We start from the raw sequence: 16902 nt of genomic DNA on the forward strand, positions 1-16902 counted from the left end.
ACAAGATTTAACCCATTTCGTTTAATATATGAAAACATTAAAATAATCTAAGAATAATTCATGTACAAAAAAATCATTTCATCATTTCATTTCGTTAAATCTTGGAATTTTGTGTGAAAGTAAATGTAAAATTTGTCTTGTTGCAATGTTTAAAGCCTTGTTTCTTTTGCACTTTTCATCATGAGTTAATAATTTTGTCTTATTTATGTTGTGTGTGTTTATCTTTGTCTATTTTATATTTTTTATTTGACATTAATAATTCTGTCTTGTTAATGTTGTGTTTTTTTCTAATATTTTGTTTATTTTATTTATTTCTTAATTATAATGTAATTTGTTTCAAGCATTTGCCTCTAGATGGTCAACATGTGTCTCATAAATTCATTTTTTTCTGTATATATATAAAAAGAACAAATTCAATTTGATTTGAAGTGGAATGTGTTAAAATTAGTAAAAGATAGTAAACTGAATGAGAGGAAAACCACGGAGACTTCATTCATCTTAAGAAATCGAGTATAACGGAATTAAAGATTGAAAACCAAAAACTGTTTTGGATAAGCATTCACTGTGAGAACTTTTACGAAAGAAATAATGAATGGAAGATTCCTACTAAATAATTTAGAGAGAAATAATGCTCGGTTAATAATATGGTCATTCTAAGTCATGATATATCGTGCGATTTAGAAACAGTAAAAAAAAAAGACTCATATTGGTAGTTGACTTTCATATTGAATTTTTTTTTCAATCATTTTTATCACTTTTAATGTTTTTTATCCCTTTTCCTACAGCATAATTATTTTATTGAATACACACACTTGCTTCTGAGAAAATTGGTGCGAGAAAGAATATAAAAGTTACAATGTCATGAAGGATGTCCACTCTTAAAATTTTATTGACACACATCATATCAGAAACCGCAGTTTATATTTTAGCCTTTATCATTGTCATCAGTAATTTTAATATTAGTTTTATTCGTTCTTTTGATATTTTTTGATTCTTTATTTCATTTACTCATCGTAATTATTTTATCTCTTTTATTTTTATTATCTTTGTGTAATCATTTTATTTTCAGTGTTAGTTTTTTTCACTCCTTTATTTTTTTCATCGTTACTATTTCATCTGTTTCATTTTTTCATTACTTTTATTTTATTTATATTAGCGTATTATTTTTAGTCGTTCAAAATTATTTATTTCTGTAATTATATCTTCTTTTTGTTGTTTTGGAGACTTCGATTAATTTTTTTATATAAAACATCATTTTTTATTTTACTTTTATAAAATTTATTTTAAATCGTTTTTAATTCTCTATTTTTCTATAATGTTTCTTCTTTTAAAACGATTCAGCGTTAACGGCAATACAGTAGATCGACAGCGAATTCGAAAAAAAATTGTGTGGTGAGAAACAAGCTGGAAAAAAGTTATAACGACTGACAACGCAAACTAATTACTGAGACAAGTCCGAAATAAATAGAAGTTCGAATTGTAAATAAATTTGATTCTTAACTTTGATTTTTCTTTTTTTAAATACATTGTTTTAGGGTACGTTTGAAATCATGATATAATAAATTTGGAAAAAAAATGAAGTACTAAAATTTTCGGATCCTTTCTTTGCACAGATGTCTTCATAGATCACGTATTTGGCAAAATAATTCTCTTAAAACAAGGAAAACTAATACAGAAAACATCTAAAATCTATGTAATTCAACGCTATCAACTAGAGGGATAAGTATGGGAATACGAATATATCACTGAATATATATATACATATATAACAGTGATGACAGGAGTGTAAAGACATGTTTTAAAGTCGTAACATAACGTCGTCAAAACACACATCATTGGGGAAAAAAAGAAAGAGACAGGAAGTGCTGAGACAAGGTGAGAATTCTAGCAAAAACATGAAATTGGGACAAAAAACCCCTGGTAGATACTTCCCTGGTGGCAACACTCATGAGTGAAACGCCCCGTTTTTTTCGAAATATGGTCACGGGGTACTCGAGGAGTCTAGAAGCTTGTCAGGAATATTTATAGCCCCGTAGTTCTCAATAATCCGTAGTCCCTAATTACCAATAGAAATAAAAAATAATGGCGATAAGACACCGGAAGTTTCTTAATAGAAAACAGTAGAGATAAGACACCGGAAATCATTTAATAAATAAATTGGAAATAATTATCTGAACAGCAGATGTCACTTAATAAACACCGGATGTCGTCATTCTGTAGAGATAAGACACCGGAAGTCTCTTAATAAACACCGGAAGTCGTTTAATGAACAACAAATGCCACTTAATAAACACCGGATGTCGGAATTCTGTAGAGATAAACAACGGAGGTCACCTACTAGACAACAGAGGTCACTTAATAAACACCAGAAGTCTTAATAGAGATAAGACACCTCGCACTATATATCTCACCACAGGAAGTTATTTAATAAACAACAGATGTCACTTGATAGACACCGGAAGTGGGATAAAAAACCTCGTACTATATCTCAGAGGCAATTTCCGGCGACAGTGTGACGTCATTTCCGGTGGTGGGGCGGAGGAAGTGTGACGTCACTTCTGGTTTTATACCGGGGCGTATACTACTAATGTGTGTAATCAGTAATATTGTACACCACAAATAAGCAATGCAGCATAGTATGCGATGCATCGCGCAATAAGCAAAGCACTATAAATACAAAATACAAATACAACACCACAACAGGCAAAATACCCAGCGAGGTGGCTAAGAAAAAGATGCCCATAACAAATACGGAAGTCATATATTTCAAAAATAAAGCAACCCAATTAAAAATGTAATTAGAAACATTATAAACAATATATACACACATGATAAAATATTATACAATGCCCATAAAGAATACTTATGGTTGTTTTATTCTAAGTATGGATAGCTTCTCGATTTACCCCAACATGTTTATCGTATTTCTTTTTGAATGTGTCAATTGTGTTACAATTTACTACCTCCGGGGGTAAGCTATTCCATTTATTAACAACCCTATTAGAGAAAAATTCCCCCTGCGACACCATAACCTTGCATTGTCCCTTACCAATCGATACTGGTGTCCCCTTGTAAAAGCAGTCGATTGGCGGTGTACTAGAAGTTCATGGTCCATTCTATCCATCTCATTGAAAATTTTGAACACTTCGATCATATCTCCTCGACACCTGCGTTCATCCAATGTAAACATATTCAAAAAATGAAGTCTCTCTTCATAACTCAAGCCCCGTGTTCCGATAAGGACACATGTAGCTCTTTTCTGCACCCCTCCAACCAAGTCTATGTCCCTCTGTAGGTATGGCTCCAAAACCTTACAGCATACTCCAGTCCAGGACAAACTAATCCTCGAAAAAGCGGAAGAATGACTTTAGGAGAATGCGAAGAGACTTTCTTGAAAAGGACACCAAGCATTCTATTCGATTTTTTGACCACCGCTGAACAATGTTCAGAAAACCTAAGCCGCTCGTCAATGAGAATTCCCAAATCGGTGACCCTAGTTGCATCCGGGATAGTGACACCATTCAACTCCTAAGAGAACCGTGGGTTGTTCGAACCAAAATGAGCGACCATGCACTTATCAACGCTAAACGTCATGCTTCATTCATTTGCCCATGCTGCAATCCTGTTTAAGTTTGTCTGGAGCAACTCCCTATCGCTTTGATTCCCGATTACCCCCATTAGCTTCACATCATCTGCGAATTTGCTAGTTATCCCGTCGATACCCTGATCGAGTTTATCGATAAAAAGTGAAAAAGTATGGGGCCAAGGACACTTCCTTGAGGAACTCCACTTGTGACGCCTGTCCAACCAGAGAATTCCTCGTTCACCATAACTCGTTGTGACCTATCTCTTAACCACCATTCCATTCAATTCAGAAAGTTGCCCCCAATTCCAATCTCGTGTAAACGCTTCAAGAGTTTACCATGTTGGACACGATCGAATGCCTTCTGGAAATCAACGTAAACAACATCTACATTTTTGCTCTTACCCAAAGCCTTCGTCACGTGATCATAGAAGCAAAGTTACACATGTTAGTTACACATGACTTCCCCTTCCTGAACCCATGCTGATTATCCGACAATACATTATTCTCGTCTATCCACTTCACAAACTGCCTTTTGATAATAATTTCCAAAATTTTCGAGAGGGAGCTCGTCAAACTCACTGGACGATAATTGGACACAGTTTCTCTCTACTACCCTTCTTAAATATCGGAACAACATTAGCAAGTTTCCAATCCCTTGGGACGATACCCTCAGCAACACTATTCCTGTATATCTGTGCGACTGGCCCTAACAATTCATTAGCACATTCCCTGAGGACCCTGGGATATATATCATCTGGTCCTGGTGCTTTGCTCGCACATATATTTTTTAGGACCTCCACATCTTCCACTTGAATATCGTTGAGGATTTTATTTCCCCATGCAACACCCGTATATTGAATATAATTATCTCTGTTAGAAACCGACGCGAAAAAGTCTTCGAAAGCACTACACATGTCAACATTGCTCTCTAACCCAGACCCTCCTATCGAGACGGGGCCAACTGACCCTTACATCCATTATTGACGTATCGAAAAAATGATTTCGGATCAGAGCCAACCTAGATTCAACTTCCTTTTTACTATCCCTTATCGCTTTCTTGAACACTCTTCTTATATCAGTAAACAATGATAGGTCACCTCGTCCCCTTTTATACTCCCTGAGTGTTCTTTTTTTTTCAAGATAGAGGTTACGCACGCTATCCGTGAAGCATAGAGGGTGCGATGTACAAACACGCCTTTTTCGAACAAAGGGAATGACGTCGTGCAAAACAGAGGACAATTTCGTACTAAATTCCTCCCATTGACTTACCACCACTACTGATTCCGACTGGTCTTTGAAAACTTCCGCTAACCTTCCTCTCAGAACATCAAAGTTAGTTCTTCGAAAACAAGGAACCAGTCTTTTGTTATCATATAGTACAGTATAGTATATATAAAAAGCACTATAGTACGCAATGCACCACAATACGCATTAAACGCGGCATTACAATACAGCACGCGATGCACTACAAATACAACGCCACAACAGGCAAAATGCCCAACGAGGTGGCTGAGAATAAGACTACAATATGCAATGCTCCGCAATCAGTAATGTACCATTATTTTTGCAGTGCCACAATAAGCAATACAGCACAATGCGCAATGAGAAGCAAGTATTTATCTTCGACTCAAAATTAAACCTGTCAATTTCCCTATAAAGAGATCTGTCCAATGCCCCGCCCTGGGTACCTGGACCCTGTGTGTTGGGAGCACTGGTGATGTATACATACCTCTGGGTACATGCACAAAACTTTATCCCTACAAGTCAAGTGGTGCCCGATGTCCCCTCAGAAGTTAAATGAAAACTCTACCCAAAATCGTAACCGACTTCCGTAACACAAAAACGAAACAGATTTCCGTCACTCAAAAACGTAACAGATTTCCGTCACTCAAAAACGTAACAGATTTCCGTCACTCAAAAACGTAACAGATTTCCGTCACTCAAAAACGCAACAGATTTCCGTCACTCAAAAACGTAACAGATTTCCGTCACTCAAAAACGTCACCCACTTCCGTAACATAAAATCGTCACTAATTTCGGTTGCTTAGAAACAGGCCCTTTTGGAGTTTGTGATTTTATATTATAGAGTAGATATTTTTATTCGGTTTGGGAATAATTAAAATTTGATTTGGTCGTCTCTAGGATTAATAACATTGCGCTAATTGCACTTAACTCGATTTTTGTGAACGGCAATGCAGATCTTATAAAAGTGCAAGTGTCTACGGCTATACTTGTTTATTATGAGTTACTTACCCCGACCCGGCGAATGTGATTCGCCATACGGGGGTTCCCCGAAGGGAGCATTTATTTTCTCAATCAAAAAAAAAAAAAAAAAAAAAATTATATGTTAAAAATATATACATTCTATATCACCGGAGCACCATTGGTCCGAGGTTAACAATTCACCTTACAAAAGTCGGGCAACACCATTAACAACCCGCGAGCAGGAATTTGGTGTTCCCGATTACCATTTTTCAATCCACATGTTAAAATTATATACATTCTATATCCCCGGAGCACCATTGGTCCGAGGTTACCTTACAAAACTCGGGCAACACCATTAACAACCCGCGAGCAGGAATTTGGTGCTCCCGATTACCACTTTTCAATCTATTTGTTTCTCTCGGGAACATTTCACTCTCTTCCTAAGTACCTTTGCACTGCCAAGTCCATTATACCAGAAAGAAAGGCTCTTGTTTTTTGTTTTTTAATCAATGCCGTAATTGGAATGTTAGTGCTTGTGAAGTTTATCTTCTTTCTCTCGCTTTCCCAATATTTGCATTGATATATAAGATGTTGGGTGGTGTCACTATCTTTGTTGCAGAAAATGCACATCGGGGATTTTCCATGAAACCTAGCTTGAGCAATTCCTGTGGCACCATGTTGCGTGAGTAATTGATTAATATAAAAATCTCCTTGAATTCTTGTGGTGCTAATCTTAGGGAAGATAGCATATGTGACCCTTCCTTTGTTGCTATCATCCCAATATTCTTGCCACTCTTTGAGGATTTCTTTCTTGATAACTTGTCGAATATATGATTTTGTATATTTGTTGTTGATGTCTACTTCATCCTTTTGCGTGGCTTGTTTTGCTTTTGTATCAGTATAGTCATTTTTAATGTTTTCGTGGTGTGCTTTAACCCAATGTAGTTTTGTATTAAATTTTTTAAATATCTTCTGCATTATGAGCACTCTGTTGTTTTTGTAATTTGGATTACCGATTGCACATAAAGTTGATTTTGAATCTGTATATATGTGGGCCTCATATATTTTATTTCCAAGGATATGTTTTGCCACATTATATATTGCCAATAATTCTGCCAAAAAGACGGTACTATTGTCTGACAATCTGTACATTTTTTCTAATGTTCTTTTGTTTTCATGATAGTACGTGTACGCACAGCCCACTCTGCTTAACATTTTAGAGCCATCTGTATAAAAAGAATGTGTGTTATTGTCCTTAGCATTTTCGTCCCATTCAATCTTGATTCTATTCCATGGTGGAATATTAGAGCAGTCTGGCTCTTGTATTTGAGAGTGCATTATAATTTGTTCTTCAAATTGTGTAGACTCTTTCAATTTACTGATATTATACCATCTTATTCGATTTTTCAAAGTAAGGTTGATTGGAGGTATACCTGCTTGCGTGAACAACGCCTCGTACGAAACCGTCGAATAGCATTTCGTTATATCTAACAAGAATTGCCTTTGTATTTGAAGAAGTTTGTTATTATGTGTTGATTTGTCTTCAAACCATACTTCGTAACCATATATTATTTTCTTTTCTATGGCCTCCAAATAAATCTTCTTTAAAACTTCCGGCTTCGTACCCCATGTTGCCCTCGAGTTTCTTTTCAATTCGTGATGTGATGTAGATGTTTTTTCTTTGATATAGTGCAGATGATCACTCCATGTGAAATTCCGGTTCAGTATTACTCCCATGTATTTAAAGCTAGTTTTGTATACAATGGGAAAATTAGCCAATCTGATTGATGGGACGCTTTTAATTTTCCCCTTTTCTTTACAAATCGAAAACACGCACTTTTCTTTGTTGAATTTTAGTCCAAAGATGTCAGCCCATTCTTGAGTTTTCATGAGTATATGTCTTGTCTTTTTTGTAAAGTGTTTGGGTACTGCCGCAGAGACCATTATCAAAATATCATCGGCAAAGGCCTGTATGTTGACATCTTTTCCCGGGTTGATTTTTAAAAGTTCGTTGATAGCCAAATTCCACAATGTCGGCCCTAGGACCGACCCCTGAGGCACTCCAGTGTTGTATTTATGTATTTTCCCATTATCATTAACGATAGATCTGTCCGTCAAATAACTGTAGAGAATTCTTTTGATATATGCCGGAATGTCAATCCTTGATATAATGTGTTTAAGAGGAGTTATTTTCAATGCATTGAATGCATTAATTATATCAAGTGATATTAGACAAACGATTCGATCTCGCCTGAAGTTGCTTTTGACTATATCTTTGACATTTTGTAAGGCGTCAATAGCTCCTTTTCCTTTTCGGAACCCATACTGATTCTGCTGAAATATTCCGTTCTTTTGTATATAAAATTCTAACCGGTTACCTATACATTTCTCAAATATCTTGCCGATATCTGTTAAAAGGCAAATAGGCCTAAAATTAAAAACTTTTTCCTGGCCTGTGTTTATCTTTGGGATATATACTGCTTTTCCTTCTTTCCATAGTTGTGGGAATATTCCTTTCTGTACGATATTGTTATACTCCCACATATGTTCGATTTTTTGCATGAAGACTTGATTATTAATATTCTTTTGACTGAAGTACTTCGTTAAAACTCTTTTTGGAGTCTGTTGTTGGTATTCAAAAAGTAGTAGTCTATGGTCACTGAGCGTACACCTATCGCTGACTCTCCAGTTTTGAATGAGTTCGTGTTGTCCTTTGACAAGTGTCAAATCGATCCAAGATTCTCCTCTTGTTGAAGAAAATGTAGCAATGTCATGGGGATTGTTGGCACAAATAATGTCATTCCTATTTATGAATTCCATTAATTTCCTTCCTCTTGCACAAGATGGTCTTGGCCCCCATATTCTATTTTTTGCATTGAAGTCCCCAGTTATTACAGTAAATTTATCCTTGTTTCCATCTAAAATTTTTTGTAATTCTTGTGTATGTTCTTCCAAGTCTTCTGTTGGGGAGCAGTAGGCCGAAACGAATATAATCTGGTCATTATTAATTGTAATCAGTGCGGCTGTTGCATTTCTAGTTTTATACAATTCCATTACTTTCATTTGTGAATTTGTTATCCATATTGATGCTCTTCGCTCTTGTGAAGCATTTATTAGTCTACTATTTCGTGGAAATCCGCAGATTTCTCCTCGTAAATGATATGGTTCACTGATTCCAATTACATCTATTTTTTCGTTTATTGCGTCTGAACTGAGCTGTATTGTAGCATCGTAAGAGTTATGGAGATTTATCTGCGCAAATTTTATTATCCCCATTGCATCGATATTTAAATTATTTTATTTAATTGAAGCTCGCTGTGTTGTCTTTAGTGTTGGATTACAATTGTCCTAAGTAATCTCTCTTAATTTTGTCGCGCTGTGTTTCGAAAGATCCTTGTAACAATTATTCCTCTGTCCTCTTTTTCGGTAACCGCTCTGTATGGTGCAGAGTTGTTCCTGCTGTGCTCTCTCTCCTCTTGTACTGGAAAATGCTCTTCTGCACCTTGGATCTGATTCGTTTGTTCCTTATCTTCTTCAAAATCATTTTTCCTTCCTTGCTGCATCCATTCCGCTCTCCGTGTGTTGTTGCTGACTGATATATACCTAATGTTATTCATTCTACTCCGTTCAACATTTGATCTATTTTGCCATATCTTTCTTTGACCATATCCACGTGTTTGTCCTTCATAGACTTTATTACGTCTTTCCCATGTCTGACGTCTTGGGTAACTGACCCTGCTATTCGGCCACCTCATTCTATCTTGATATATTATCCCGTGAGTAGTATAAAAAGGACAGTTCAAACACAGGGGGAGGCGCGGAGGCGCGCGCCTCATATCCGGCCCCCTCACGCGCCTCACATCCGCTCCCTCACACGCCTCATATCCGCTCCCTCAATCCTCTTATCACCCTATCCAATGCACCGCGCCAAACAACGTAGACTTTGATTTTTGGGGAACAATTTCATGCAAACGGTAAACGCCAACTTGGCGTAACTCGTCACATGTTTATTTAAACGCGCCGCTGTTGCACTGCAACCACTTCATTTTACTCAACGTTTCGCCTGTTTGAGTACTCTCAGTCTCTACACTCCACAGCTAGCATTACCTGTAAGTAAAGTATTTTCCTTTTTGAATCGTTATGTCTTGTGTGTTAGATATCGAAGGTTTTAGATTGAATTCACGTGAATTCATCGTGAAGGAATTAAGTTTTTCCAATTTGGAATCAAGTGAAACTTATCACACCGTTTATAAGCCGCCATTCGACGTACATGATTTATCAGATTGGGAATTAACCCAAGTTTCATGGGTGTATAGGAACATACATAACATAAATTGGTCTAAGGGGTTTAACCCATATGAGATGGTGACGGTTGACATTAACCGAATTAATGAGAACTTCAACACCATCTACGTGAAGGGCGAGGAAAAGGCAAATGTTTTGAAGCGGCAATTCGACCTTCACTCCTTCACGCTACTGGATTGTCCTAAATCTATTTCAAAGAGTAGGGCTTCATGCCCATATCACCCAAAGCAGAGAGGTCATTGCACTTTAGCCAAAGTTGCTGCATTCAGGGAATGGTTGAACTGCGTTCATTAGCAGGAGAAAAAAAAATTCTTTTAAAGTAATAATAATAAAATAAAACATGTGCTAGCAACTTTTGTGGAGTGTAGAGACTGAAATCTAAAAAAAAAAAAAAAAAATTCATTCAATTAGCTAAATCCATGGACGTGAATTATCAAGAAAACATTCTGACTTCGCCTGATGACGTCTTCGAAAAGTTGGAAAGAGAAGTTGATTACCTACCTCCCGAACAGTCTCGAGTCACGGTGCAAGGAAAGGTTTACCAAATACCACGTCAGCATGCAGCGTATGGAGACCGAGGTGTTTCGTACAGCTTCAGTGGACTTACGTTAACGGCGAAAGAATGGCTTCCAGTGCTCCAAAAAGTACGAGACATTGTTCAATTAGCTACGGAGTGCAAGTTCAACTTCGTCCTCGTAAACAGGTACTCCAATGGTAAGCATCGCATCGGCAGTCATCGAGATGATGAAGACTCAACTGTTGCCACTATCTCCCTCGGTGCACAAAGCAACATCGTCTTCACTCGCTCTGGATTCGAACCCGTGAACTATGTACTGCGGAACAACTCTCTTCTGGTGGTACGCCCGCCCACTAACCAATTTTGGTTCCACAGCATTCCAAGCGATCCCGAAGTTAAAGACGTTCGGATCAGCCTCACGTTTTTCAACATCAACACCAAACGCACTCGCGATGTTGAAGTCTTCGATACCGTGAAACGTCCGCGAATTGACCCACAACAAGAGAATATTTTCCATGTGCACGACGGTGTCTACCTCTCTGTGAACATTTTCAAAAAGACTCTGCGAGTGCATCTGCGACAATACGAATACAACGAAGAGGGTTATCTAATACCCACCAAGAAAGGAGTCTCAATGAGCCCTTTCGTGTTCGAGTCACTGAGAGAATTAATTCCTGCGCAACCACGAAAACGATTTTTCTTCACGGTGTGTCAGGATTTATTAGTTTGGTCTAACGGAAGCGAAGTGTCATTCCAACCCATTATGAAAAAGGACGATGGTTCCTACATAACGTGTAAGAACTTTATCTCCATCCGCAGTGAGTATCTCAATACTCTAACTGATTCAAAGTGCTCTTCTTACCTACGCCGTGTAATGTGCACCGACTTCATGCGCGAATGTATGGGGGTGAAAGAACATTTCGTGCAACTGCCTGATCCTGAAACCGAGTTCGCGAAACTGCTGTGTGATAAACTTGAACTATGCATAGGTGAAATAATCGAGTGCGATGGATGTGATATCGAAGCGGGGAGTCAACTGTCCCATGACTGCCTGCAGTTTTCTCACGAGACACGGCTTCTCAAGTATTTCGATCGGGCTTTTGTGAAGATAAATATCAAAGACGTTGCTAAGGACTTTAACGTAGATCCAAAATTTTTACATGGAATAAACGTCGACAAGTTTTTATCAGCGGTAAAGGAAATGTATGTAAAAAAAGACCCGCTGATGTCCTGGTTCACATTCTAAGATTAAATGTATTCTCTATCCTATGTTTGCTCCTCGTTTCGTTCTACGTATTGTTGTGACTTTATTTTTGGCAATGTATCGTATTGTTATCTGTGTTCAGATGACCCCAACGCGCCTCATATCCTCCCCCTCACGCACCTCAAAAATCCTCACCCTCATTCCTCAAATATACATCCCTCACCGTGTTAGATAAGAGGGTTTAAATACTCGGGGTAAACCATGATAACCATCTCACTTTTAGTCGAGTCCACCTCAGTCGTTTTTTTTTTTCGCTTCGAGTTTCTGCTTTTAACGATGTCGCAGTTTATCAACTTCGGAATTTCGGAACTGGAGTTCCATGATTTAACTGTTGATGATAGAGCATCAACCTTAACCAACTTCGGCATTTCCGAAAGGGAATTCGATTCAATATTTGAGAATTTGGACATGTCTGATGACTTTATGATACCCGAGTTGGAAGAAGATTTTTTTGAAAAAAATAATCAATTCATCTCTGTTAAAAGACCGGCAGAGGATTTGAATCCAACGGTAAAGAAGACGGAAGTCACCGTGAGTACTCTTTAAAAAAAAAAAAAAAAATCAGTTCGTGTAATTTTTTTTTTAATAACCATAATTTCCGATAATTAAGTTGATAATATAATTCTCCCTCGTCGTGGTTAATTTTCGGTGCTCGTTTTCAGGAATGTGAAATCAATGTCGGGGCTAGTTGCTCAACTGCAGAGCAACCCGTAGGAATTGTGAGTGTTATTTTTTTTTTTAATTTCATTTATCAAATTTTTTAATAACCGTAACGTACCCTCGCTCGCGAACATTGATAATATAATTCGCCCGAATGGTAGTTAATTTTCGGTACTCGTTTTCAGGTATGCAAAGGGGTTGATCGTGCGACCGTAGAGCAACCCCAAAGAATATGTGAGTTCTGTGCGAAGGAGTTTGCTAAACCATGCGACCGCATTCGTCACCGTAAACTCCACACAGGGGAAAAAAACTTGTCGTGTGGGGAGTGCGGCAAACACTTCTCAAGGAAAGATAACATGCGGAGACATGAACTTACGTGTTCAAGCATCCAACGGGGTGAAGGTGACAGACCCATTAATGCATCTCACCTTTGTGAGGTTTGCGGAAAAACTTTCCGAAACAAATATCACTTTAACAGGCATGTCAAGCAGCACACAGGTGAAAAGAAATTCGCGTGCAGAAAATGTGGAAGGTATTTCGCACGAGATGATAATAGGAAGAGGCATGAACTTACATGCATCCGTGAAACTCCAGTTGTAGAACAACCTCCTATAGTAGTGGAGCCCCCGCTTGCAGCAGCGGAGGTAGAACCACAACAAGAGGCGTTAAATACATTTAGCTTTTTTATGATAGAACCATCACCTGATAATCAGTTTGATTTGATAACATTTTTAAATCATACCCGGGGTCAGCTGCGGGATATTTTGATCCGAGAATTAGAAGAAAGGAAGGGTGTGAAGTTTTATATAGTGGTTAAGGTTCTATTTTCGAGACAAACCGAGTTGGGGGAGATAGAATACGCTGAACCATTTTTTAGATCGAGGGTTGAGGTTCTACTTTCAGAAGATGGGCTTGATGATAAGATAGACACCGCATGCAACAAAATCTTATCCTCATTCGACGAATACATCAATATGGGTAGCGGTTGGGTCTTCGAAAAAGTGTTGAAGTTAGACATTCATGTTGCGTCATATATACCCCTAGCGCCGGCCTCATATATTCCTCTTCCTCCATCGATTGCGAAAAAGAAAGCTGTCATCAACATACAGAATGATGATAACAAGTGTTTCCTATGGAGCGTACTGGCCGCATTACATCCACAAACGGAAAACCCGCAGAGAGTGAGTAAATATAAAGATTTTGAATCACAGTTGAATATGCATGGAATAGATTATCCCGTGAAAATTCCACAGATAGAACGCTTCGAAAAACAGAATAACATCTCAGTGAATGTGTATACATTTGAAAAAGAATTGCTTCCACTGAGGGTGAGTGAGAAAAGTGGTTCTCCTCAACATGTTGATTTATTATACATGAGTAATGAAACAACAACCCATTATGCCCTGATAAAGAGCATAAGTAGGCTGCTTTCAACTCTCACAAAACACGACGGGAAGCGGTTTTACTGTCCGTATTGCCTTCACAGATTTTCGATTGAAGGATTATTAGTTGAACACAGGAAGTACTGCGAATTACACGGTCCACAACGTACGTTCATGCCACAAGGTGACGAGAAATGGTTAAGATTCACCAGTTACCAACATCAACTGAGAGTACCTTTCACGGTGTATGCAGATTTTGAGTGCGTGTTGGAAAAAATCTCTCGGTGTGCACCAGACCCAACGCACTCATCAACCATTAACACAGAGAAGCATACCCCCAGCGGCTTCTGTTACCTAATCGTTGGTCCGGAGAGTAAGCTACACAAACTTCCAGTGGTGTACAGAGGGGAGGACTGTATACCGATATTCTTACAGATGTTAATGAAGGAGAATGAAGAAATCCAACGGATTCTCAAAACTGCGAAACCCCTTCGCATGACGATAGATGACGAAAAGAAATTTGAAGAGGCAGCCGTTTGTATAGTGTGTGATAAACAACTCCGCGAAGATAAGGTTCGACATCACGATCATATATCTGGTGAGTACGTCGCAGCATTACACAACTCGTGCAACTTACAACTACGTCATTCCAGTCACGTACCGATCATTATGCATAATTTGCGTGGATACGATAGCCATATTGTTATGCAGGCAGCAGGTATGTTTAAAAGTGAAGACATCTCGGTGATACCCAACAACCTGGAAAAATACATATCTTTTTCTATCGGGGATCTACGTTTCCTAGATTCGCTCCAATTTCTTCCAGCATCGCTAGATAAATTGGTTTCTAATCTTTCCCGATCGGAGTTTCACCTAATGGATGACGTATTTCAAGAAGCAGATATGCTCGTGAGGAAGGGTGTGTATCCGTACGAGTATATGGATTCTTTTTCCTGATTTTCAGAAATGCAGCTTCCACCCCGCGAGGCTTTTTTCAGTAACCTGTCCGGCGATGCAATTAGCGAAGAAGATTATACCCACGCACAACTCATATGGGAGAAATTTCACGTAAGAAACCTTGGAGAGTATCACGACCTCTACGTCAAAAGCGATACTGTCCTTCTAGCTGATGTCTTCGAGAATTTCAGGAAATTGTGTATGACTAACTACAAGATCGACTGCTGTCATCTATACACAGGTCCAGGTCTTGCTTGGGAAAGCTGTTTAAGGATGACCAACGCGCAGTTAGAACTTCTCACCGACATCGACATGCATCTCATGTTTGAGAGAGGTATTAGAGGTGGTGTTTCGATGATTACGCAACGTTATGCTAAAGAAAATAGCCGATATAGCGAGCAGTACAATCCTGATGAACCAACAAAAGAAATTGTGTATTGGGATGCCAATAATTTATATGGACTCGCTATGTCTCAATATCTCCCTTATTCAGGTTTCCGATGGATGAGCGAAGAAGAAATAGCAAACATGGACTTTTCCTGCATACCCGAGGATTCACCGAAAGGATACGTTTTGGAAGTGGGCTTGGAATACCCAATTGAACTACATGATGACCACTCAGAATATCCTCTAGCTCCAGAAAACATGGAAATTACGGAAGATATGTATTCTGATCACATGAAGAGCATCTGGGAGAAAATTAACACTACGAAAAAACCGGTGAAATGTACGAAACTCACACCGAATCTATTCGACAAGGAAAATTATATAGTGCATTATAGGAATCTGCAATTTTATCTAGGTCATGGACTAAAACTGAAGTATGTGAAGAGAGTGATCGAATTTGAACAGAGGCCATGGCTTAAACCGTACATAGATTTCAACACCAAATGTCGCCAAGCAGCATCGAGCGATTTTGAAAAATCATTCTTCAAGTTGATGAACAACGCTGTATTCGGGAAAACGATGGAAAACCAAAGGAAACACGTAAATGTCAAGATTGTCTGCACTGAGAAAAAGGCTAAAAAGTTAGTTGCTTCTCCCGCCTTCGAAGCTTTCAGGATATTTAACCATGATCTAACTGCGGTTAAGATGAGAAGATTGAAGTTGAAGTTAATGCGACCCATTTATGTCGGATTTTCAGTTCTGGATATTAGCAAATTAAGGATATACAACTTTCATTACGGTTGGGTGAAGACGAAGTTTGGGAACAAGGCGCAACTTCTGTTCACTGATACAGATTCTTTGACGTACGCCATAGAAACTGATGACATACACAGTGTTATTTTATCAAATATGGAAGAATTCGACACCTCAAATCATCCGTTGGATCACAGACTCTACAATGTTCAAAACAAGGCGGTGCTTGGAAAGATGAAAGATGAATCACCCGGAGATCCTATCCTTGAATTCATAGGTCTAAGATCTAAGATGTACTCTTACATTACAGGAAAACAGGAAAAACATACAGCGAAAGGAGTGTGTAAAGCAGTCAATAACAAAGAGTTACGTCATCATCTCTACAGATCTTCCCTTTTCGATCAAGTGAGACATCGACATAACATGACGAAGATAACTCATTTCAAACATCAGCTCTACACATCAGTCATCAGGAAGATCACTTTATGCCCATTGGATGATAAGCGTTATATTTTAGGGGATGGGTGCTCCACGTTAGCATATGGACATTGGTTGAGTAGTTAGCTTGGGTTTTAGGTAGATGGATGGGATAGGGTCTCCCATTATTATTATTATTATTATTTTTTTTTTTTTAAGTAATTTTATTTTAACTTTAGATATAATTAAATTAACTTTTTTTTCAATGCTCAGATTTATTAAATTTTTAAAAATGTATAAATATATCTCATTTATAATAGCGTTGAGATTAGATTATTTTGAAATTGACTCATTTTTAACCTCATCTGAACTTTTAATATACATAGGAATTTTTTTTTTTTTTTTTAAATATTCACTGTAGGAATAAATTTTCTAATAGTCTCCTCACTTTTTTTTCTTTCTTTCTCAC

The 16902-nt window shown here is 38.0% G+C and overlaps 1 protein-coding gene across 1 annotated transcript; it reads left to right on the forward strand.

The window, feature by feature from the left end:
- Window positions 1–12893: 12893 nt before the first annotated feature.
- Window positions 12894–16580, forward strand: LOC149087838 (uncharacterized). Its single transcript, XM_089231985.1, has 2 exons — window positions 12894–14637; window positions 14884–16580. Exons 1-2 carry the CDS (start codon window positions 12894–12896, stop codon window positions 16578–16580), a joined length of 3441 nt encoding a protein of 1146 aa, XP_089088111.1.
- The last annotated feature ends 322 nt before the right edge of the window (window positions 16581–16902 follow it).

This window comes from Pholcus phalangioides, unplaced genomic scaffold, assembly GCF_987345545.1.
Source record: "Pholcus phalangioides strain wild (caught in Gottingen) unplaced genomic scaffold, Ppha-v1.0 ptg000004l_1, whole genome shotgun sequence".
NCBI lineage: Eukaryota > Metazoa > Arthropoda > Arachnida > Araneae > Pholcidae > Pholcus > Pholcus phalangioides.

What these genes read in the sequence shown, in the direction of transcription:
- LOC149087838 (XM_089231985.1), top strand. Translation starts at nt 12,894, where the DNA reads ATGCGGAGACATGAACTTACGTGTTCAAGCATCCAACGGGGTGAAGGT. An exon ending in TATTGTTATGCAGGCAGCAG is followed by an intron (nt 14,638 to 14,883) that starts GTATGTTTAAAA and finishes CCTGATTTTCAG; the next exon opens with AAATGCAGCTTCCACCCCGC.